The sequence below is a fragment of the Pristis pectinata genome, chromosome 27, assembly GCF_009764475.1.
Source record: "Pristis pectinata isolate sPriPec2 chromosome 27, sPriPec2.1.pri, whole genome shotgun sequence".
Lineage (NCBI taxonomy): Eukaryota > Metazoa > Chordata > Chondrichthyes > Rhinopristiformes > Pristidae > Pristis > Pristis pectinata.
The window spans coordinates 24422292-24447303 of NC_067431.1; the positions used below are offsets into that span (position 1 = coordinate 24422292).

The 25012-nt window shown below is 38.3% G+C and overlaps 1 protein-coding gene across 3 annotated transcripts in view; it reads right to left on the reverse strand.

Annotated features, from left to right (window-relative positions):
* The window catches only part of sik3 (SIK family kinase 3), a 244102-nt gene extending 219844 nt beyond the window's left edge, over positions 1-24258 (reverse strand). For all 3 annotated transcript variants that reach the window (XM_052039992.1, XM_052039991.1, XM_052039989.1), the window contains exon 1: positions 24069-24258. In XM_052039992.1, coding sequence (XP_051895952.1) covers positions 24069-24227 — 159 coding nt within the window. In that variant the 5' untranslated portion in view covers positions 24228-24258. The remainder of the gene's footprint in view (positions 1-24068) is intronic.
* Between the last annotated feature and the right edge of the window lie 754 nt (positions 24259-25012).

The following is a 25012-nucleotide window of genomic DNA, read 5'->3' on the forward strand; positions in this document are numbered from 1 at the left end:
CCTTGTACTACGTCAATGCACTGTTGTAATGAATTGATCTGTGTGAACAGTATGCAAGACAAATTTTTCACTGTACTTTGGTACATGTGGCAATAATAATAATAGACCAATACCACAATGCCCATTGAGAAATTAATCTCCTTGCTGTTTGCTGGAACTTTTGTTCTGCCTGGTATACTATTCTTTGCATAAAACTACCCCAAATGACATCAACAATAGTGGAATGTAGAAAACTCATCTCTGGTGAAATTTACAATATCACTGATTTGAAAAGCAAGATTTCTTATTCACTCACACAGCAATCAGCTTTACCAATCCTGTTTCCCCTGAAAAAACGCTACTTTAGGGTCAACATTCAAAGTGTAGTGTAATCACAGAAACCTCTGTCCACCTATGACCTCAAAAACAATCTCATGTGTTCCTGGACCGCTCTGCCCATGGAGATCAGGATCATGGTCACTCCCAGCTTCCTAGCCTCAGGATCACTCTAGGCTGTTGTTATTGATCTCTGCCACATCTCAGAGTTTTCAATTCACTCCTACATTAGGGAGGTCACCAAAATTCCATAATCAAAGGGAGCAGAGTCCATTCTTTTTCTTCAGATTACAAGACCAGGTCTGCATGCATTCTTGACTGCATTTTCCTGGCAGGAATGCCTGTCTGTATTCCTGGAGGGTCTCTGAAATGCTGCACAAGAAACATGCCCCTGTTCTTCACCAGTCTGTCCATGGCAATCAGACTCCTTGGCGGCAGTCTCCCACTATCTTCCAGCCCACCTTCACTGCCCAATGGTGGAGCTTGGGGCAGGTGCACACCCACAACCAGGGTTACTGAAACGAACAATCTGTTGGAGGAACTCTGTGGGCCAAGCAGCATTTGTGGAAGAAAGGGAATTGTCAACATTTCAGGTCAAAACCCTGCATCAGGCGTTGGTGACGTGGACCATATGGAACAGGGAATCTGGAATGTGGGTCATGTATGTGACCTAACCCAACAAATGGAAACATGGTCTAGGTGCACAGCCCAAGCCAGTGGTCTGAGATGTAGGCCAGGCATTCAGTCAGGCCCAGGGATCAGTAATATGGGCCATGTGTGCAGCTTGAACCAGGGATCAGGGAACATGGGCTGGGCACATAGCCAGGCTTGGGATTTGGTGACCAGGTGAGAGGTGAGAAAGAAGACATGAGCTCCTATGCCCGAAGCAACACATGTATATGCATCCGCACCTACAAGTGGGTCCTGTACACACATGCTATGCGCCCACCTTTATGTGTAAAAATTATTATCCATGCAGCAGAGCCTGGTTTCCAAGTGTCTTGCTTCCCCCTTGCCACTGGATTAAAGTCTTGATTGTTACCCCATATTTAAAGAGAGCACATACAGGCAACTTCTAATCCACAATATGAAGCTGGAGAAACTGCAATGTCACAACCCTTATGGCCAACCCCAAGTGACCTACCTAAACACTCTTTACATATATGAAAAATCTTTTGGTATCTTCTTTCATATTATTGGCTAGCTTACCTTCACATTTCATCTTTTCTCCCCTTATTTGCTTTTGTTGTTTTTTTTAAAAACTTTTTGCGATTTGTCGTAGAAAGATTACCAGGTGGGCAGAGAAAAAGATTTAAGAATGTACTCAAAGCTTCTTTGAAGTGCAATGTCCCTACTGACTGTTGGGAACATATGGTGCACGATTGCTCAAAGTGGAGAAGGAGCATTCACAACAGTATTGATGACCCAAGCGCATACATCAGAAGCATGTAGAAGCCATCCATAAATGGCTAATAAAGCACACCATCCCACCAACTACCCAGCTGCCTGCTCAGTCATCACCTCCTGTGCAACCTGTGGAAGAGTGTCTGCGGTTCCCACAATGGCCTCATTGGCTTCCTCAGAAGCAACTAAAGCAGAGTCATCCTTGATCCCTGGAGACTGCCAAAGGAGGAGGAATTCAGCATCCATTTATTTAGCACTAACAGTCCCCGTAACTGGAAGAGTGTTGCTTGTATTGCGGTATGAACATTTAAGAGCTAGCTGCAAATATCAGACTTCAGGCCCTACATGCTAGCAACTGCAAAAACCTGCAAAGCATCAATAATGATCACCATGCTGAAACCAAAAATGTCTGCTTCGGTGCAACATTACACAGGGAAACCCAATGATTCTGTTCTGTGAACATTGGAAATGAAGTAGGCACTCTTTTTGCAATTTCCACAAACAGTTTTACAGTTATGCACAACAAAGTTGAAGCACCAAAAAAAAACTGAAGAAATCTCTGGACCATAGGCTACAAGCTATAGAAAATGTATATAACATCTCAAATCTGAAATAACTTTTAAAACTTTAAAATAACTTTCATGTTTTGCTTCAATGTCTCAGATTTATTACTTGTTTATGTTGATAGAGTATCGCCTAGATTTTCACTCCATGCCAAACATTTTGACCACAATATGGAAAAATTTACTGAATCTACCTTCGTTAAAGTGGCTGTTCCAGCAAAGTTATAACTATTCATGGAACAACTTAAAGCATAACTCAGGTACCCAATTTCTAACTATGTAAAACAAAAATCAGATTCAAAAAAACAGAACCAATTTCAAAGAGATGAACATGCTAAATACCAACAACAAAATATTGAAGATGACAGTAACTCAATCTTTAAGAAGGCATGTTGCAATACAAGGAAGGCCATATTTATAGGTTAACCCTGGCTACTTTAAGCAGTTTTGAATTTTGAACTTTGAACTGTGTTTTTTTTTGTCACAATTTACTTCTATTTCAACTGTCAATGCACCAATGGAGATATCCAGAATCCTCAACAGAACTTTTGCTTCCATTTAAGCCAATTCCACTTTCATTATTAACAATCATCGATTAGCTAACTTTGACAACATAAGCAACAGCACGATTTGAGGCATATCATCTTCAACATCCACTCACCTATTACAATGTTTCTCGCCCCTGTATTTAGGGCTATAAACTCCAGAACAAAGAGGGCAAGCCAAACTCCATCATTCCACTACTTTGATAGAACACTGGGAGAAATTTAAAGAAGATCTAAGGGACAATTTTTTCCACACAGAGTGTGGTGGTTCTATGGAACGAACTGCCAGAGAAGGTGGTAGAGGCAGATACAATGACAACATTTAAAAGGCATTTGGACAGGTACTTGGATAGGAAAGGAGTAGTGGCATAGGGGCCGTGGTTCTATGACCCAACTGAAAGAATATGAGAGCACTAGAGATTATGCAAAGGAGATTCACAAAAATGTAGACTGGCAGTGATATTGATAACTAAGGAACACAGACAGATTAGAAGGCAGATGAGGAAGAAAACAAAATCATTAAAAAATTGGAATTCTGGAACTCACTATCTGAAAGGTTAGTGGAAGTAGAAATGCTCATTATATTTAAAAAGTATTTGAAAATACATTTAAAGAGCCATGCCACATAAGTCCAATATCTGGGAAGCAACAGTTAACCAAATACTTCCATTTTTGTCCAACATCAATGCGATGCACAAATGGCCTCCTGTGTAAATTTCAATAAGAATGTGTCATCTTGTGGCAAATTCAGCTGACTAAAAGATGACTAATTATTTTCAGAAACCTAGTCTGATGAGTCAGAAACAACAAATAGTTTGCTTCAACATGACTTAATAAGTGTGTTCTAACATGCTCTATAGTAAATACACTGTAATTTTAAGCATTCAAGTTACCATAGTTATTGTATCTTTGCATCAAGATCTGGCAATATTTTGTCACATTTGCAGGTTTTGATTCTTGGACAGTAATCAAGCTCACTTAGGAACAAAGAAATAGGAATAGTAAATTTATCCCTCCATCCCATTCTATTAATGAGGTTAAGGCTATTATCTGATCTAACTCTATATAACTACTTTTCCCCAGTTCTTTAAACACTCGGTTAGCAAAAATCCATCAATTTTCTATTTCAAATTAATAATTTGATTTTGTATCAATTGCTGTTTGTAACAGTAGCTTCTAAGCTTTTACTCCCACTTTGACTCTATAACTGGTTCTGTAGTTACAGTTACACGGTAAAGAAACAGCCCTTTAGGCACACTGAGTCTGCACCAACCATCAAGAACCCACTTACAATAATTCCATTTTATTCTCCTGAGAATCTCACAACTCCCTGCTCCCATATTCTTTCACTACACCTTAGTGGCAATTTACATTGGCCTATTAACCTACCAACCCATACATGAAGGGGAAGAAGCCAGGGCACCTGGAGGAAACCCACCTGGTCACAGGGAGAACATACAAACTCCATACAGACAGCACTAAAGGCGAGGAGTGAATCTGGGATGTTGGAGAAATGAAGCAGTAGCTCTACTAGCTATGCCACAGTTCTTTTAGTTCTATACTTTTAATGTAACTCCTAACTTCAGCCTCAAAAAAACCTGGGTCTAATTTTCAGACTGATTCCTGGTGTGAGACTTCCCAACAAATGGAAACAATTTCAGGGAGAAATTTCATCTTTAGTTCCTTGTACTCATTTCAAAAGAACAAAATGTGCAGGGCTGAATACTGCCAGCAGCTGATACTCTAGCCTTAATTTAGCATTATTTTCCAAAGACAAATTTCTCTCTTCTTGGTCCTGAATCAGACAACTGACGATGGTTGCACCGACTATGCAAAGGCAGGCCGTTCTCTTTTCTCAGTATGATTACACAATCGAATGTAGAACCTCACAACAAAATGTCATTGCAGATACGTTGTCAAGGTTACCATATAAGAATTCAGTAAGGGAACATCACTTTCACATTGAAAATACTGGAAGATTGTTACAGTAATGGAGCTAGCCAAGATGACACAAAAAAAATCATTGTCAAATGCGAATTGGAAAATACTTTTAAAGGATGGACTGAACCATGCCCAGATGAAGGCAAACGGCCATACTATAACTGACAACACGAGTTGTCAATGGAACAAACTGTATTTAATTAGGACACATGGTCATGTTGAAAAGACAGATTTTGGAAAAGTTTCTCAGTGGGAGTTCTGGTATTATGAGTATATAGTTAACTGCCCAAAGTTTTGTGGCACATATAAAGAACTTAAAGTGCTTGTAGACTGTCATTCTACCTGCTAAGATTGCAGAGCCAAGACAGCAAAGGTACCTTTAAAAAGTTGGAAATTGCAAATGAGTTCTTTCCAAAGAGTACTCATTAATTATTGTGAGAAAAGGATTGACAACTTCTTAGTACTTATGGGTAATCATTGGAAATTGAAGTGAAACATGTCTGGTATAATACTACACAAGAACATACTATTGGAGAACTCAGATTAATTTTCTCATATCTTGTCACATCATATCATGGCTTACCAGAACAATCAGGCTTGGACAATGGACCTCAATTTCTTTCATTTCTAGTTGAATTAAACAAAATGGAATTAGACACTTATTTCATCAATATCCTCTTGCATCCAATAGTGAAATGGAGAGATATGCAAGTGTTGTCAAAAAGTTCTGAAGAAATAAATATTACAAGGGTGCTCAAAGTTTAACGAGTCATCCATTAACAACTTTCCATAAATAATTACACTTCTGCTGAGTTACTAACACAGAAGAATCAGTACACAACTGAGCTTACTTTAGTCAAATTCTTAAAGGGAGAGTGGAAAAGAAACAATTATGATAAAAATGAAATTATGCCTTACGCCTCAAAGAGAAATATTTTAAACAATATGACCTTCTTCTTCAAGATCAAGGATGATTTGTTACCACTCCACTTCTGTGGCTATCAGGATGGCTAATGAAGCCAATGTGGACCCAAAAAATCTACAGTTACGGAGCAGAAAGTGCTTACCAGAAACAGGCAGGCAGGCAATTTGAGAGGTATAATACTACCTCTCAAATTGCCTGCCTTATACTGAAAAGTCTCTATGCCCCAGGACACATGAACTTGAAGCTGTCAATACCATCCTATATGCATTTTGCCACTTTGAGCAGTCGTGAGCCAGGGATTCCAGGAGTCAATAGGGATGCTGCATTTCTTCCAGCAAGCTTTAAGATCACCCCTTACTCAGTGGATTTGGAGGATTTCACAGAGACAGCATTGGTGGCATCACCAGTATTGAAGTTGTCCAAATTTCAGAAACATCTAGGAAGGCAGGAATCACTGCTGCTTGATAGACCATCAGCTTAGTACCAGTTTTTCAGCCTTGGTCTTCAAGCATAATTTTCCTCAGATGGCCAAGATTGTTCTAACACATTAAAGGTGATGGGGCTCATCATCAAGTTTCCGATCTTTAATGAGAAGTGGCCCTCAAAATATGGGAAGTAGTTTGCTTTATCCAGGATATTACGGTGGAGGGCAATGTTGTACAGCAGCAGCAGCTGGCAGAGCACCTTTGTTTGTGGATGTTCAGTGTAAGGTACATCCTCTCATATGCTTCTGTTAACAAAGTTAACAACAACTTGGAACTTGACTTCTGAACAGCGCAAACGCAAGTGTCAAGAGATTAGGATGATCTTTGCTGAAGTAAATAGTTTCTCATTCCAGGTCATTCCCAGGTTACAGCGGGATTCCATTCTTGTGAACTGTCTGTAACATGACAGTTTGCAAGTTGGTAAAGCAGCCGCAAACAGAGTTCCCACACAGCAGAAGATGCCTGCAGCCCCCGCACCAGCCAGCAAATCCATACCGTCGGTCTCCCAAACACTTGTTTCGTATGTAGGGCTGTACACAAGCAGACATTTGTGAGCCGGAGAGCACTTGCAGTCCTGTAGCTCAGTTCCACTCCAGAGAGAAACTTGCTGGAGGCAAGATGCAGCATTGCAGCCAGAAAGATCTAAAAGCATCAGAGCAATAGCAATACAGTCAGTGCTGAGATTGGCTCTCTCGTGCGTGACGTTGATTATGCCATCATGAAGCAAGTGTAAAATAGAGACGAATTTGATTGTGCTCTTCACAACTGATAAGAGTCAAAGGCGTTTGTGAGATCAGAAAAGGCCACATACAGCACGGCTCGCTGCACTTCCCTTGGAGCTATCAAATGATGAAGATATCCATTGTGCCTCTAGATGACAGAATCCAGACTGCAATTCAGGGAGCAGCTTTCCATCCATTGAGAAGTGGTAGTCAAGGAGGACCCTAACAATATCTTTCCAAAAACAGCAAATAGATCCTTCTGTAGTTGGAGTTCTCCCCTTTTTTGAAGGCAATAATAATTATGGTATCTCTGGTCCAATAGAATACCCTTATCTTCCTAGATGTAGAGGATGAGGTTGTGAATTTGTGACGGATGTTCCTCATCATCAAGTTTTAGAACTTCATGCACCTAAAGTCTGAATTTTTTAGCAGGCATATGATATTTTCAATGTCTTGTCACTCAGCAGTGGCAATCAGAAGGCAATAGAACAGTCAGAGGGCCACAAAATGTTCACTTATTCCATGTGAGAATTGTGAAACAGAAGACTTGTGAAACCCACTTGATGAATATCGTATTGCTCTTCCAGTTTATCCCTCCAAAAGAAGTATATCCACTGAGTCAGCCATCTCCTGAACAGTGTTTCACTCAAGGCAGCAATGTCAATGTTAAAGTGCCTGACTTCCTGAGTTACGATAGCAATGCAACACTCAGACCTGTCTCTGTTACAGCTGCCTGCAGAGGTCCTAACTGACATTCTGGGTCCTAAACTTCATATTGTGAAGAGGAAGCATACCCACTACTACACAGAATTGACAAAAGTAAGGAAAGGGCAACCAAGACAATTATGAACCAGTTTTGGAGATACAAAACATTCTGCAGATGCTGGAATCTGGAGCAATACACAAAAAGTGCTGGAGGAACTCAGGTCAGGCAGCATCCAAGGAGGGAAATAAACAGTCGACGTTTTGATCCTGATGAAAGGTCTCAGCCCGATATGTCAACTGTTTATTTCCCTCCTTGGATGCTGCCTGACCTGCTGAGTTCCTCCAGCACTGTGTATTGTGAACCAGTTTCTGTTGTTTGGCTATTGCTACTTACACCCACCCTCCTCGACCCCTCACAGCCCACCTCTACTGAATCTCATCTCTTTAAGATCTCCCCAATGCTCCCCCAAGCCCCTGCACCATCTTCCCTCCCAAATATACAATCCTCCTGCCTTTACACCCCCTCACTCTCCGGACACACCCACCCATGTTCCCAGCCATGCACCATCAAACCCATTCCTGGCCTTGGATGAGGTCACACACCTGCCCATGCTCCCAGCAGTACACTGGTACTCATTCCCAGGTTTGCTGTCCCAAATGCACACCTGGCCCCATTCCCAGCCATGTTCCCACTCCTGGAGATGTAGGATGTTGTGCCTAATAAATAACTAAGGCAGAAGCAGGTGAGCTTGGCTTCTGTTATCAGCCTTCTTGGACAATCTTGAATACCACCTAACAAATCTGATATTTGAAAATGGTTATGTTGGAGGTAACAGTGAAAGTATATGACACAAAGATAGTATCTTGCTAAAACAGGGAGCAGAATTAGAAGTGTACACATAAATCTGTTCATTTCTACAACAAGTGTACAAGCACCAGTTATTTGATCATGAGTGCAATCCAGAACTTAATCCAGTGAAGACCTGGGAAGAAATTATACTAAACAAAACCTAGTTACATGAACTTGTCGAAGTCAATGTCAAGACCCGAAGGGTACACTTGCATTTCTTCCAATCTAGTGTTTTGCATTTGGTGCTCACAACATTGTTTCTCGACAATGAAAAAAACAAATGCTGATTGGATGACCACTTTGCAGCATGACTCTGTTCAGTCAGACCCCTAGCTTCTAGTTGCCTGTCACTTCACTTCTCTATTGTCTGGCATCCCACACAGCTCCAACAAGACCTAACATAAGCTTGAAGAGCAATTCATCTTCTGTCTGGGCATGCTGTAGCCTTGGGGTCTCAATATCAAATGGAACAATTTCAGGTAGATGGCTTTTTCCATTTCTATCACACTGGCCAGTTCAGCTGTAAGGCTATCCAGCTGTAATATGAACTCAGTATTTTACTCTGCACAGACAATGTCTGATGTGCTGGGCATTTACAGCACTCTCCTTACGTCTTCAGACTCTGTCTCTCATTGCCCTCATTAATCTATTAACCAGATGTCTCAGTGAATATTGGAATCGCCTCAGCAACCCTAGCCTCCCCTTAGCCATCCCTTCCCCACCCCCTTGCAACTTGTTTTCTCATGTTCACAGTTCTTAGGGTCTTCAACCTAAAATATTAATCATGGTTTTCTCTCTAACTATCTAACCAGCTGAGTTTCCAACATTTTCTATTTTTATTCACAGTATTGGAAGTAATTCTACCGTTCTTAGTCAAAGTAGCCTTGAGAAAAGGTCACTTAAGAACATTCAACCAAGAAAATGGGAAAACAAGTTCAAAAATAACTTCAGGATTAAAAAAAGTGAACTGGAATTTATATTTTTCCAACTGAAGTAAATCAAACATCACAAATAAAGTTATCGTGGATACCATACTTACGACATTTATTTTTATTACTACTTTTACAGACAAGGAAAGATAAATTAGAAGTCACCAACAGTTTCTCCATGCCCCCCCCCACTGTTGATTTAGTCATATTTTTTAAAATCTATGAAGTAAAAAGAATAACAAATGAGATTCATAGCATCAGCAATACAATGGAGGTTACTGAACGTACACATTATAAGGTTGCAGTGGATTATTCATACAATAATAATTCCATGTAAAAAGTGCTGTAGAACATTAATTTTAAGCATTTTTGCATCTGTATTAAAGTCAGTAATAAACATTGTGTTTTTCAAGATTGTGAGAGTTGGAAGCTGTAACCATGCTCCTTCAAACCATATTGCAGCTCCCAAAACAAAGCTCACCTCAAGACTGAGGAATGTAATCATTAGGCATAGAGTAAATGAACTATTTCTCTCTTTATCTCACGCATCTGTCCATGCATACATACAATGTGGAAAATACACCCCATACATGAGATTTTAGAATAGTCACGACTGATTATCTATTTTTAAAATCACTAAATAGTTCTTAGCCATTTGACTAGTAAAACATCCAATATGAAGCCACAAGTTGCAACAGTACAAACATGTACTAAAGCAATTGTTACTCATCATTTATATTTCTGAAGTTTGAATTGTGAAATAACAGCCAACAGCTGCCACTGTCATTAGTTTGATATCCAGCTTACTTCGTTACTGTGTTATTTTAACCTTGTGTAGATCATTAGTGAGGCCACACTGGAATACTGTGCAAACTTTTGGCCAGTGCTTAGGAAATGTTTCAGGCAATTGCAAGCACCAAGGATAGTTGCGGACAGTTACATCCCACCACAAGAACATTTTCAATGGAAAAAAAAGTTTAGGAAGTTGTGATCTTGGTTTTCAATGGGGAGAAGAATGAATAATAGTATTGCAAGCACGCTATTTTACCTGGGCCACAAGTACAAAATTCACATATTTAATTGCAAAATTATTTTTAAAGTGTTAACTACATAGCAGTGAATATGTGGCACATGCACCTTATAAAAGCAGATGGCTGGCAATAAATTATTTAAAAAGCTGGAAAAAAAAACAGAAAAAGATTGAAAATTACAAATGTAATATTAAAGAGAAATGGCCTATTATCTGCTATCAAAATATAAGTGTGCACCCTATTATTCATGTATTATTGTTACAACAACTTCAGACAATTAAAAGCAGCAATCCAAAAATTGCCTTGCATACCATAAAAAGCCATTGAACATTAAGAAATGGGTGTTCTTGCACAAAGGGCTTATTTAGGAGCTATTTGAGGACAATTAAATAAGCCTGGATTAGCAGTCTATTAATGACAGACACCAATTAACCTCTCTAATATCAGCTATAATAACTATGGAGGTTCTTTGTTCCTTTGTTGTTGCGTTTCTTAAAAATGTAAAACATTGGTTATGAAGAAGAGGGAAAATAGACAATCTTTCATTTTCTCCATTTCTCTTTCTTTCCCAGATTTAGTTGCAAATTTACCCTCTCCAATTATGATAGTCTCAGCACTATTACTCATTTCATAATTTTCCCCAAATACATTTGATTGAAAGAGATAAATCACTCAATTTCCTGATTCCCTTTCCTCCTTTGGGTTTGACCAGCTCACAATATCAAATTATGGACTCAATACTTGCTAATTTTAAAAGACGTGTGTGGAAAAAAAAACAAATATTTTTCATAGTTGAAGATACCACTTAGCTCCACAAGTAATTTTGGAGGCAGGTAAGAAGCAGAGATAATCTGCCAATAGAAACCAGAACAATTTTAGTAGCCACAGCAATTACAAATAATCTTGAGATTATTGAACAAACTATTACAGTCATACATGGAAATGGCATAGCACGATACTTTTCCAAACCATCTAAAGTTTTCGGTATTTGAAAAATTAGAAATGGCTTCTCATGCATGGTCACAAAGATTAGCCATCATATGCAGTCAATACAGGCAACCCCTACGTTACAGCCATTCAGGGAATGGAAATTCACCCTTACAGAATTTACACATCACTAACCAAAATTTTGAGTCAAGGAATAAAATTCGCTCTCACAAAATTTGTGTGAACGAAAGGTAAATAAATAAACAATTTTTTTTCAACTCACATTTCTTTACACTTGGAGTTACTGTTCTTCGACACCAAACCCTCATTATTCTCGAGGAATAAGGACACAGACTTCCCGCACATTATAAAAAAATGTGGATACGAAAGGCCATGTGTTTCAGGTTGTCTTGATAAGTATTTCAGCCAGCCCACACTCAGACCCTGGCTCTGGCCTTGCATCCAACCCACATTCTGGACCAAACTCCATGAGTACAATTAAGCATCCCTGTTTTTTTTGGTCATTTCAAAATAAATTTGATGTGGAATCGTGGGCGGACCTCACGGATATGTGGATCCACAGATAGTAAGTCAATGGATATCAAGGATATAGTGTACGCATCCAAGTACTGTATAAACACAAAGGTTGATGCCTTTGCCACCCTTTCAGGCCGAGAGTTCCAGACCACATCTACCTTCTGGGTGACATTTTATTTTCTTCATCTCACCTCAACAGCACTTCTACAGACTTTTTGTATTTCTCATCCTGCTTAATAACTCCCTTCTCTAGTTATCATTCTACCGTCATGCAAGATTTTATTAAATGGCTCATCTCATTCTAATCCTTCTACTTGTTACTTAAAATCTATGCCCACTGATTTTTGACCCCCTCAACACCTTCTGTTCTGAAGAAGGTAACCACAGCCCATCTAATCTTTTACTAGTTTTTTTTCCATCCTGGCAACATTCTCATAAATCTCTACATCTTCCCCAAGACCACATTTTTCTCAGGAGATTCAACTTTTCACTACAATCCACTTTATCCTGACTTTCGTGGAATTGCTAGAGTATCAGTGGAACCTTCCTTAACATATTGCCAAATTCTATCTTTTACTATCATTAAACCCACACATGAACAAAAGGTATGAAGCTGCACATAGCAATAAATTGTTACTGTGTATGAAATTCTGTGTCAATTTTTCTCCACCCACATAGCAACTTATGTCATACTATCAGCAAGTGGCAAAAAGTGGAAGTTATTTTTCCTTCAGGAAGAGAATAGCTTGCAACAGTAATCTACAGTTGCCGACTTCTTAGCAACTATAGTCACCAGCACTTCCGATCAACATATAGGATGTACTTTGAAGATGATGGATGGTGCGGGATGTAACAATCAAACTAAAGACAGTGATTAGAGGAAATTATACTGTAAATAATATCAAAATATTTATCAATGCACTTTATTCTTTTGTTTTCAAATACTGACCAAAAAGGAAAAAAAAACAAACACTTTCAAGTGGCGTGCTAATATCTCAGTTTGCATTAGTTAAGGGAGAAAGGGTTAGTTAAGTACCTCAAAAAAGTCCTTCTCTTGACATGGCAGCAAAGAAACAGAGAAGGAACCTCACTAACTTCCCATTCCAGAATAGCACCTCTGACTCTGCAGCTCTCCCTCAGAGCGGTACCCAAATACCAATATCATTAGTGAGTGGGGAGTGCTGTGTAATTAATTGCTTTATTCTCCAAGAATGATGTGCCATAAATTATCTCCAGATAGTACATATATACTGTCCATTAATTATGTTGGAAAAGATATAACCTGAAACTTATTACTAAACAGAAACTGATTAGTCAATATCAAACTAGTTCTATTATCAGATTTCGCACTGTGGAAACAGGTGCTACAACAATCTTGCTATCTGAACTGAAGTGCTACTGTCACATTTGAAGTAAACCATAGTCATGCTAGTGTAATTATTTTTATTGCTTTAAGGACTAGAATATATAATTGGAAAATTCAAAAACACTTTTTTTTAAGGAACTGATGCCATTGCTTTATTCAGGAGCCTATTAAAACCAACATCCAATTACTTTCTTCCACCTTCCCCCATTTTGTCTTCCAGCATCAAATGCAAAGAGCTCAAAGGCTGCTTTATCTCAGCTCAGTACTACCTGCAAAAATGTCTCAAACACATCCTCTTACTCCCCATAATTCCCTTCAAATTCTCTCATACACTTGTACTAGCCAGGACAACTCTTCAGCTTGTACCCTCTCACGTTCAACTTCATCATGCTCATCTCCCCAGGATGAACAACCACACTGTTATCACGCTTCAACCAATCTTTACATGTAACATCAACGTCATCAGGTGCAATCCTTGCACCCACAATCTTTCTCTTAAAAATAATCCTTGAAACCTCTGCTCTCTTCAAATATCAGTAAATATTCAATCCCTTTCACCCTAAGGTTCTCATATATCATCAAACCACCCAAATCTATATCCAGGTATTCTTTCAGTGCATCATGCCTGTGAAATGCAAAACCTTTGGGTCTAGAAACTAAATTATGCAGCATATTAGTTTCAGAAAACTGACATTTCGGACCTCATGCTTCTATGCACATAAAGTGTAAGTGTGTGTGTGTATATTAGATACACACACACACAGACAAAAAGATGTTGTTCACACAGCAGTGATATCAATATCATGCAATGCACTGCCACAAGTGACTGTGCATTTGCTACTAAGAAACAATATGGGCTGTACACAGGAAAGAAGGCCCTAACTTAAGGAAGCAGGCCAATTCATTTGTGCAGTATTTAAAAGAGATATACCTTTCCTGTTTCTTTGTTACAGAAGGAATTGAAGGTGCCTACTCAGCTACAAAGATGACCAAATTTCTGAAGGTGTATACTCAGCTACAATAACTGAAATCCTCAATGAGATTCAAGAATTTTTCTATATTCACTTAAAAGATCAACTAAACTTACTAGCCACTATTACAGCATATAAATTAACATGAAAGTAGTCAATATTACATTTTTTAAAATACTCTCTCATCTAGTATCCCTTAAAGTCACATTTTTACTCTAAAAATCAACTTAACTTAAATTCTCAAATGACTTTTTCATACCCTTTTGCAATTTTTTTCTTCTGAAAATGTTATGCACTTAGCTTCAACTACCATTTCAAGTTTTCAGGTTATTTACATCACGTAAGAACTATAACAAAATGCAGGAAAGTTACTCAGTCCTCTTACTTTTGTCCACATATTCATACCACTTCTGTCCAATTTCTTGGAAGTCTAAAGCTGCCGTTTCAACCCACATAAACAAATGAAACGAGTCAGAACAGATGAATTGAATCAGTAATACAGATAAAAATCAAAAAAGTTTGGTTTGCAACTCCAAAAGTACTGGGAAAGGAAGAATGCAGACTGAGGTTTCATTATCTCCTAACAGGCTTTCCATCCATTGAGAGCAAATGGAACAGCAGTGCAATTGTGCAACATTAATGAGAAAAAACAATTTTATTTTGGTAGGTGCTGACCATGTGATTAACCTATCAAGAGGATACAAGGGCATACAAGAGGATAAATTTCTTCCTCAGCAGGGCATACATATTCCAGTAACTAAGAACTATCAGGAGGATGCATAGTAGTTATTTTCTGTTATGCTGAGAGGGCACATCAGGACAAGGAATAGTAAAGTTGTAAAAACCATTGGTTTGACTACAGTTAAGAATATCACGTGCAACTTTGAGGTGCCTATTGTAAAGGACATCATAGCTGTAAGAAACAGAACGGATTAACCTGAGTGATAGTAGAGATAGTGAACGATAGTTACAAGGCCAAATTTGAATTATTGGGTCTATTATCCAAAACAGAGAGATCTGAAATTAAGTTAGACCAAAATTTTAAAATACTAGATAGTTTTAAATTATGAAAGCAAAGAAAGACTAAATTCACCCTGACATGATGTCATCAACTGATGATTTTCACCAAGGCAGCAAGGACATTAAGAAATCAGTCCGTATAAAGTGGAACACAGAAAGTATACCACAGACAGTGGTTGCGGTACCTTTGAGGGAAAAGGTGAATAAGCACGCAGAATATATAGGACTTTGAGAAGGTGGTGAGTAGTGAGATTAATTTGGACTTCCTTAGTATACAGCTGGAATTGCTACATATGACAAAGCAGTCTCATTCTGTCCTGGTGTTCCTCTGTATAATCCTTCATGGTTCTGTACTCTAATGAAGGTTTTCAGACCTCCACATTTCCCCAGGAACGGCAAGTAAGGTCAATTTTACATCATAAATGGCTACAGACCAAAGAGTACAATGAGGAAAACACTGTTTGCACTGCTGAAGATACCAGCTCTCAGCAGGGGCTGCTAGATTTCGAACAGGACCATCCTTTACTTTCTTATGAATAAAACTGAAATGCTACAGGTGGTTATTACAATTAGAAATCACGCTAACCTTTTAAATTTATATTTTCTCTCTACTGGAAGTAGAATTTAAAAAGTTAGCTGAGGGGGTGGGGTTGGAATTAGGAATCTTTGAACCAGTATTGGCCTCAGGTTTGAGAATATTTCAAGAAAAGAAGTGCAATTCTAAAGTAAACTCAAGAAAAGTAATTGTAAAAAATATTAATAATTTTTGTTCATTGGGCACAGACATAGTACTTATTGCTCATCTCTAATTGCCTAAGTTCCTCCTCTTCCTTAAACTTCTACTTATAATAGATAGGAAATTTCAGGATACTGATCCAGCAATGATGAAGAAATGGCAAAAGATGTTTGAGGAGGCATTTTAACCATAATAACTGTGTCAAGAGGTTCGACTTCACTCCAATGTTGGAGCCCAACTCCAGAGTTAAAAACAGGTCGGACACTAAAACTAAGTGTATTGTCACAGTACCTAAAGAATCAGTTCTCATGTTAGTTAAGAGTTGATTTGGCTTTCAAATCCAAGTTACATTCCCAAGATTGTCAGTGTGAAACAATTTCAGTTTTAGTATGAAAGCTCTTAAGTATTCATAGACTGTAAAATTATTGCCTCATACTATATTTGATGATACATTTACAATGATTTGTTTTCCACTACTGTGATGCAAAATTGTTTATAACTTAAATTGAAAACAGATAAGTCAACAAAACAAAATACTTTCTTCCACATAAACAGAGCTAATGTTAACAGAATGCCATAATAACTAGCATCTGATGACAGATTATGCACACACATACCCTCCATCCCACATTTCTCCATTTTATATTTTTGTTCTTTTAAAAAAAACAATTCTGCTGAACATATCCCACATTATTTAAAAGGAAAACGATCAGACAAACAGACAAGGTTTTAAACCTTAACTTGCTAAATACTTTTTCAAAACACATAAGTGGAAGTGAGGAAGCAATGCTTTCTCTTGGCAAATGGAAAGAAAGAAATAGGGTTTTGATCTCAAAATCCAATTGTATAATTTAGAACAAGCTACTTTTACTCTGACGGTCTATACACCTCTGACCACAGTCATAGCTAGAAAAGCTACAATACACAATGACAAACATGAAAAATACATTTTTCATTAGTTATTACACTATTATTAAGTACGCAATTTGTGATCTAAATTGTTTTTACTTCTGTGTCATTTGTGTCCTCAGATGTTATGTTAGTGTGCAAAGGAATAATCAAACAGCATACTTACACAGAAACCATTGTTGCAGATTAAACTTAGTACCTCTAGGCCAACTGAGTATACTACTGGAGGATTGCCACCTACATAATACAAACTTCCAAGACCATAAACAAGATAAAGAGAATCTTACAATAACTTGTGCACACCTACGTGTTCAAATTTCTCTCTTACAGAAAGATTTTTTATGCAATAACCTGAGAAATAACATTAACTGGTGTGTCCAAATTCAATGACCCAATAGCCTCTGGTAATATGGAGTGAACAAAAGCTACTTATCCAGCATGGGATCCAAGTAACCCATGGCTCACAAAATACTTTATGATTTGACCAACTCACTATTGTCACACATCAAGCTACTGGAGGGAGACGGCAATCTTTACATGATTCTCAAAGCTTAATGCATTCCAACATTGCTTATTCAAACAGAGCTCATAAGCTGCACGGTATTTCAGGTCCTGTGTTCCAGCATGTGTACATTATACAAAAAAAAAGGAATAATGACAGAAATGTGCGGATTCATCCAAAATATCACAGACAAATATGCTATTTTGTTCATTGTCCGTTCCAATATTATCAAGGCAATCAATTTTCAATCAATGTCACTAACAGTCCATAAAGCCAACAAAAGTGCTGAGAAAAAGTTCATACGATCAGATTATTGCTCAATAAGTAAAAGGGAGATGATATAACATGTTATGAAGTGAAGGGTGGAAAAGAATAATCCAAAACTGCTGGTGGTTCATGTAGCTTTGCAAGTCTTGATACTGCAAAACATATTCGATGTTTCTACAGGGAACAAAATATAATCTTTAGCAGAAAGGGGAACTTTTACTGCAGTTAGAAAACCTACTGTAATATTATGACATCTCATAAGAATAAAGTCCACTGTGATTTACAAACCATGATAATCCAATTAGCACGCAAACTGCAATATGTTGTCAGAAAATGAGTTAAATCTAAACAATAATCTTTACCGACCTGGTGGAATACATCATCCACCGCTGTAGGGCAACAGAAATTCTACACAAATAAATTATTCTGTTCACATAATCTCATGCCATGCTGTCCAGTCTCTTTCCCTGAAGCAAGAAGGATTTTTACCAACATTTACCAACTAACATTTCCAAAGCTCACCCCAAATACTGACATTTCTTCGTAAAGTGCACAAAAAAAATGACTGCTGAACAGAAATGATGATGATGAATGTGTTGAAATCAGAGGGGAGGATTTTTAGATGACCTGAAAGCAAAATGGGGGTTGAGCTGGTAGGACAGAGAGATTGGCAGTCTGAAGGAAAGAGGCATAATAGCTGAAAGAAAAGGCTGCAACACTAGAAAACAAGATGTGATTTGGATTTGGAAAAGAACAGGGTTCATGTGGGGACATAGTGATGTCACCAAGCAGGGTGGATATGGTTGTGGAGAGATTTTAAAGTACTGACAAGGTTTTGGGGAAAACAGTACATTGACAGTGGAGTAATGGAAACATAACTGAGGATGTAAGCAGTGACAGTCAAAATGAATCATAACTTGCTGAGGCTGGTTTGAGAAGCCAAGCCTTCAGGTGATAAAAGTGTGTTTTTTGATTTTCGTAGCAGAGAACATGAGGAAGGGATGGAGCTAAATGTTACTGGCCCAATGACAATAATAGAATGGATGCAGGAAGAGAGGTAGAACAACATATCACAGTTCACATTACCAAACTTAGTTTACACAGTAACAAGAGTGATCAAGTCAAGACTTGAAACATGTAGGCATTGGTATAAAGGATAGCTTCAGTTTTCTCAGCTCCTGTGCTGAAGGAAATTCAGCTGAAGTTGGACATAATCAAGACTGTGTAATTGGAATGTGCAACAACATCGCACAAGAAAGGTAGGAGTACAGTGACCAAGTTCAGCCTTATCAATAAACATAAAATTAAGACCATTATTCCATTTAGCAATAAGACTGTTAGGACTGTTTGTATAGGTTTAGTTTACATATGGTTCTGTGTTTTCATTTTCACATTATGTATAAATGAGAAGCAGAAAGACAAAAATCACACAAATGAGAAACATCACAAGATGTAACTGCTGGTATCTGGATGCCCAATTACAAGAAAATTTTGGTGGATTTTAAATATCAGAAATAATTAATTTAAATTTCTTTAAAATTACATGACATCCTCACACATGGCAGAGACTGGATTGTACTCTTCACCTATGCTATGCCTGACTCCTCTACTTACCAATACTTGCTGTGTCTATCTCCACTTCCGACTACTTATCATTCTTGTTCTCCCTTAACAAAAAAAATAAAAATCACAAGCACATGCTCTACCTATGTGCACAACTGCAGAGAGTGTGATGTCAGAGTCAGATCAGTAATGATGCAGGAACTGCAACTGTTTCCCTGGAAACACACAGAGGTAAGCAAACTGGTTTCAAATGGTATGCATCTCTGACAAAATGAAAAAGAGGTTATAACAATAGCACAGATCATAATTATGGACTTCAGTACCAACAGCAGAGAATTTTAAATTTATGAGCACAGTGCAGATTGTTGTTATTACTGCCTCAACTCAAACCTGCAAAATTACTGCAAAGCCTGCTTTCGCCAGCTTTGGCCCAGAATACTGTCAATGAAATAGAATAACAGCATATATTTATTTAGCACCTTTAATCTAGTAGAAGATAAAAGTTACTTCAAGTATGTAAAAAGAAAAATTGTAGCAAAAGAAACATGGTTCACTTACAAGCAGAAATGAAAAAAATTATAATGGGTAATAAAGACAACTACTTTGCGTCCATCTTTACAGAAAGACAAAAAAAATTGATGAAATTACCAAATAACCAGGAATCTAAGAAGAATATAAGGAATTCAAAAAAATAAGTACCAGTGAAAAATAGTACCAAAAAAGTTGGTGAGACGAAAAACTGATAAATCCCATGGACCTGATGACACAACCCAGAGTTTTAAAAGATGTTGCTATACAGACAATTATCTGGTTATCAATTCCAAAATGCTTTGGATTTTGTAACCTTTTCTGTGGATTGGAGGGTAGAAAATGTGACCCCACTATTTAGGGAAGGGAGAAAAAAAAAGAAAATACCTTCCTATTGGGGGTAACGTCAGTAGGGAAAATGCTAAAATCTAAAATAAAAAATGTAATAACAGATGACTTGAAAACAATAATTGAATTGAGCAGATAAAACATGAATTTATGAAATTTATGTTTAAATAATCTATGCACTTCTTTGTAGCTGTGATAAATAGAACAGAAAAGGGGGAACCAGTGGATGTGCTGTATTCAGACTTTCATAAGGCTTTTGAGAAGATCCTACACATGGGGAATGGTTGACTAGGGTTAAAGTCTCATAATAAAGAGCAAGCCATACAAGACATGCAGAGGATGATGAATCTGGGAATTCTCTACCCCAAATGGACTCCAAACAATGATTGTTAGATATATGGATATTAAGTAAAGTATGAAAATGGGGATAATGCAGGAAAATGGTACTGAGGTAGATTATCCATGATCTTTATAAATGGCAGAGTGGGCTCAAAGGGCCAAATGGTCCACTGTTCCTATTTCTTAAGTTTTTACATGACAGAGCATTCTGATAAGCAAGCACTGGCTAAAAATGAAAGAAACTGACTCTTTCCGGTCACATATTTATTCCCCTTTGAGCTTGCTAGAAAGTAGCCCAGGATTATGCAATTACTGACTAGCAGACTATTTTAAAGCAAAAATGTAGTTTCAGATGTCGCCAGACAATAAATTTGCACAAAGAGAGCAGACTTTACAACATTTCTGTCCTTTATGAGGATTGTTGAGTGATGGCATGGCCTCACAATGACAGTACAGGACTCAACTCTACACTAAGAATATCTTAGGCTACAATTTTCAGGCACAGTGAAGTCTACCTCAAAGTAAAGGTTATTAATCCAAATTACGTATTATTCAGTTACGCAGCACAAAAACAAATGTGAATGAATAGCAGTAGCATGAAGTAACGTGAAAAACATATTTAAGTTAAATGTTATCAATGATAAACTGTTACTCCTATATATTTATTTCTCTACCAAATTGTCAGAGAGTTGTAGAATCTCCATACTTTATCACTTCAAAACATCTACTATTAATTTAAAACAATAATTTAATCAAATAATTTGCTTATTTTAGGATTTTCAGAAATCTAACTCGCATATTAAAAAATGACTTGGGTTGATTGAGAAGTACTAAAATAAAACCAGACCAATTCAAATTTTTGGCACATGCTACCCTACCTGTTTTCAAGTGTTCCGTCTCATTAAGTGTGCCACTCAGACCTTTCTGGTCAGGTCTATGCCAGCATAACTCAAAGTCAACAGTGCACAACATTCTCTCAAAGAAGTACCACAATATTTCATTGGCTTTCATTCCACTTCCACAGAATCAAAATAAAATCCTTTCTTGGCACCATCATAAAATGGAACGTTCCACCTCAAGGGCAGGAAAAAAAATTCAGAGATCCTTTTCCTGAATTACGAAAGTACTTATCAAGGAAGCCAGTTACAGGATCACCTTGACTGCAGCTGTGGGCAAGATGTAACTTAGACCACCTCCTCACTCTTCTCACCAAAGGAAAAACAAGGCAGAGACAATGAGTCTCAGTGAGATAACAAGGAAAAAAATACAGACAAAAATAAAGGAAAAACAGTTTCTTGACATAACATATACAGAACTATTCTCATCTTTCATGAATACAATGACAATCCAGAACCAAAATGAAAACCACCATAGGATTATGTAATAAATTCACAACATCGAAAACACTGATAAGATTCTCCCACAGTCAAGGCAGATGACTTACTTTGGGTCACCCTTTCCAAATCTTCATGTCCACGTGCACAGCAGCACAGGCAGAAGTCTAGAGTAAATCATGTGCCTGTTCACTCAGTTATAAACTGATGTACAACGCAGGAAAGAAAAAGACCAAATTGTAGGGATGTAAGATGAGGATATACAGAGACATCATTAGCGCTCTTTGTCACAGAATAGCTGTAGTCAAAAAAATTCCAAAAGCAATTCCAAATAAAAAAATGCTGAAGGAAAAACAAATGCTATAAAGTTTTAACACATCACAACATAGCATCATTGATTAAGCAACAGTCAGTAAAATAACAACATCTATAATATGATTTAGTATATCTGCTCTCAACTAATTGTGGTTTAATTGGGTTGCCCAGCTAAAATATTATGAAGTATAAAAACTGTCATAAAATAGAGATTCCCTTTCATTTTTATTTTTTAACATTTTCCAGATTCTGCAAATTTGACTAGAAAGCACAAATTTCACCACAAATGGTAAAAATGGTGTGAACAACATCAAGAATTCCTTTCTGCAGTACAACGCAGAGATTTTTTTATGCAAGATTATTGAAGGTTAGCAAGCAGCACATCTACAGTTGAGCAATGACAACACATTCAACAATTGTTCAAAGAATTCCTAGCATAGAAATACAAATGTTGGTGCTTAATATACAAGTGTACGTCAGTCATCATGGCACAGCAAATTTTTTTTAAAGGGCACATCAAAAATAGTTGACTAAGATTAACTCGCAGAAAAGTGTAAATTAATCAGTCCCCTGACCATATGGCATATATTAAAGAATTTTCTAATACAGAAATCAGCTACAACATCCACAAACATCAGCAACTATGATGAATGAAATTAAGGCAATAAAATTATACTTAATCATTGGCTCATATGTAAATAATGTGGATAATTACCTATTGCTTTAAAAAGAATCTGTCTCAATATGAAAAAAATAATGCAGCACAAAAATACCGATGGCACTAAAACATAAGTGTACTTCCATATTTGTACCTTTTAAAAGGCAAATGAAATTGCATTGCACTGAGAAAAGTTCACTGTTTGATAGAAACCAACCGGAAACCTATTTAATCACCCAAAAATTATAAACTAGTCTCTGTGATACATGTTATTATAAAAGAATAAATACTGAACTGAAACTGACCTCTCAACCTTTAACTTTTAGGAAATATATTGCACATCAAATGACAAATGTGTAGCCTCCTCTTCATTTCTAAGCTCTGACACTAGAGATTCTCCATTAAATATTTCCAGCAAATCCAAAATTTCATTTTACCAAACATTGTATGATTAATATGACCCACACTGAGCAATTACAAGAAATGTATATATGGCAATAATAATTTCACTCAATTTACAAAAAATAGGTAAACACCCATGTTTTCCTCTGCAAATAATAATGTAACCATACTTTTAATTAAATCGAGTATGTTTTCTCAGGTCAGTTTTTTTTTTCTTAAATTATCGCAGATCAGCACAATAACCATGATCAGTGTACGTAAACAGTAAATGCACTATGAAAATGATTCTAATCTGGTCAATCCCGGACTGTGATAGGGGTGTTTTCAGTTCAATTCACGGACTGAGAATAACTGAATATTGAACTCTGTACATTGAGCGCGGAATGCTCATGTAGTGCGTTGCAAGTTAGTTACTTTAAGAAGAGTGTGGGGTCCAAGAGCGACAAACAGTCCCCGGAACTTCTGGAAAAACTTCTTATGTTAGGAAAAACACATTGGCGGTGGACGGGCTACGGAGCTGAGGACAGGCCGAGTTGACAGCTCCGGCCCGGCCTTGCCTGACCCCCTCCGGCCGAACACTGAATAGAGGGGCTGAAGTGACATCTCCAACAACTACAGGGGAAACAGAACAGTAAACCTCACTGGTAATAAAATCCAAGTTGCGGGCTGTTTTTACAAAAAAAATGGGGGTGAAAGTGAGAAGGGGGGAGGCAGGAAAGGAGACGTTTCTGCCCCGACTGGACCACTGACAGCTGTCAAACCCGTGGGGCTATACCCTGAAATGGGCCACCTCAGGGAGCAAACCTTCCCTGGCCGGCGGTAAACTCCAGCGGAAAGAAGGTGACCGTGACTCGGTGGGGAAGGAAATAACACGACGTTACACATTATACCCCGAGAGACATTCGCGAGGGGGGGGGGGGGGATACGTTACTTTAGCCTTGGTGACGATGTGGGTGGCCAGCTTGACCACGGCGAAGTTGCCCTTGCCGATGGTCCTCTCGATCTCGTAGTAGCCGATCCTGGCCGACCCGGTTTTGTGCGGCGAGGGCTGAGGGAGGCTGCCGTTCCTCGCTGCACCGCCGGACGCCATCTTGTCGAAAACACCAGCGGGCGGGCGGGCGGCCGCGCGCGAGCCGAGAGGGGGAGGGAGGCGGGGCTTCCCGGGCACGCGAGCGCGCGCGCTCCACCCCTTCGGCTTCCCCACCCCCCCCCTCCGCCCCGTGCGCGCACACTGGCGGTCGTGGGTCACGTGACACCTGGTCGGGCGATCAGCCTGGGAGCGCTGACGTCAATGCAAATGAGGCGAGTGTCCTGAAGGTTATTTCCGATAAGGCGCTGCATGCATTCGCAGGCTGGTGGCCGCGCACGGTCACAGGGAGCTGCCTGCTTGCAGGATTATCACCCAGACAGTGTGTAAACATCTTACTCAAATACGATTTGCTGCTATCTTTGACAATGCTCTGTTTTTTTTCTTTTAAATAACTCATCTTGCACCAGTTCTGAGGAACTAAAACAAAATGCAAACTACTGCAGTTGCTGGAACATCAGAAGTAAAATGAGATCTGCAAATACTCAGCGAGATAAGCCGCATCTGCGGAGAATGCCGAGTTAATGTTACTGAACTTTTATCCGATGTAACGTAATCGACCCGCAACGATGACCATATACTCTAAAGAGTGCAATTGAAAATAACATTTGTTTTCTTCAGATGTGTTTCAAACGAGAAAATGCTGGACGTAGCAAGTGCATCGGCACCTTGAAGAGAAACATTATGTTTTAATTGAAGTGTGCAGTCAGATGCTAATAGACTTTTTATGCTCTGTACATTTCTGCTTTTACTTCAGAACACAAAAAGTTGCAGACTTTGTGAAACAA